General features: G+C 43.8%; 1 protein-coding gene across 1 annotated transcript in view; it reads left to right on the top strand.

Moving 5' to 3' along the window:
• Positions 1-80: 80 nt before the first annotated feature.
• Positions 81-1,112, top strand: part of CSUI_010069 (uncharacterized protein) — a gene marked incomplete at its 5' end in the record, with an annotated part of 3,219 nt that continues 2,187 nt past the window's right edge. Inside the window, one exon of the mRNA XM_068070175.1 lies at positions 81-753. Within this exon, the coding sequence (XP_067917850.1) occupies positions 81-753 (673 nt within the window). The remainder of the gene's footprint in view (positions 754-1,112) is intronic.

The raw sequence follows: 1,112 nt of genomic DNA, 5'->3' as shown, positions 1-1,112 counted from the left end.
TTTTGTTTCTCCTCTTCACCATCTTTCCTTTTCTCTTTCTGTCTTTCTTTTTGTCTTTTGTGGTTGTTCTGTCTGTAGGTAGTCATCCTGCATGCATCTCGTGCTTATCCTTCAGTCGCTGCTTGAGATTTCTTGCCTCTTGTAGTAATACAGGCACCATACATCTCTATACACTTCAGAAGAAGAAAGATTCCTCATCTTCTTTTCTCTCTTCTTCTTCATGTTCTTCTTTATCATCTTCTCTTCCACAGAAAGAAAAGAAAGTCTTTTCTTCTTCCTCCTCCTCCTCTCCTTCTTCTTCTCCCTATCTAACACGCGAAGTGCTGGATAAAATGGCTCATGTGTCATCTTCTTCGTCTCTTTCCCGCTTAGAGAAAGAGGAAAGAAGACCTCCTCTCCACCAAGGAAATCTCTCTTCTTCTTCGTCATCCTCCTCATCTTCTACTGCGTTCTCGCAGGCCTATCCAAGAGAGAGAGAGGAAAGAGAAAGATTGGATCTGTCGACTGGTAGAGGGTATAGTAAGAACAACATTTCCTCTTCTTCTTCCTCTTCTTCTTCTTTCTATGGATTACAAGCGACGTTTCTATCGTCACCCTCTGTAGGATATCCAAGAGGAGGAGAAGAAGAAGAAAAGGACATGCAGCACTCGCCTCGAGACAAGATGCAGATCCATTCGAAAAGAGGAATGAATGCTCCGGACAAACAGAGAAGTGGGGGGAGAGTCACCGCAGGGATGGGGAGGTTTAAGGCGGGTCTGCAGTTTCTCGGAAAGCTTTCTCCTTTCTTTCAACCTCAATGGAGCTTCGCTCAGTTCAGGTAAGCAAGAAAGAAAGAAAGAATGAGAAAGAAAGAAAGAAAGAAAGAAAGACACTTCACTCTTCTGCTCGCAGCCAGTTCTTTATTTATCTGTATGCGCATGGAGGTGTAGGTGGGGCTCGGTGGTACAGAGATGATGTGGGGTGTACATACACCTCGTGTATGTGAGAGAAGGTTTCGAGATAGATGTATGAATATACATTCATTAGTAGACGTCTTCTCTCCTTTCTCCCCTCTGATTCTTGTCGTCCCCGTCTCTCTTGAATCTTCAGTAAAATCCTCGCTCTAATCATCT

The sequence above is a fragment of the Cystoisospora suis genome, assembly GCF_002600585.1.
Source record: "Cystoisospora suis strain Wien I chromosome Unknown contig_6625, whole genome shotgun sequence".
NCBI classification, from domain to species: domain Eukaryota; phylum Apicomplexa; class Conoidasida; order Eucoccidiorida; family Sarcocystidae; genus Cystoisospora; species Cystoisospora suis.
Note: the sequence above shows the minus strand (reverse complement) of the source record. Positions and strands in the feature narration are given on the sequence as shown.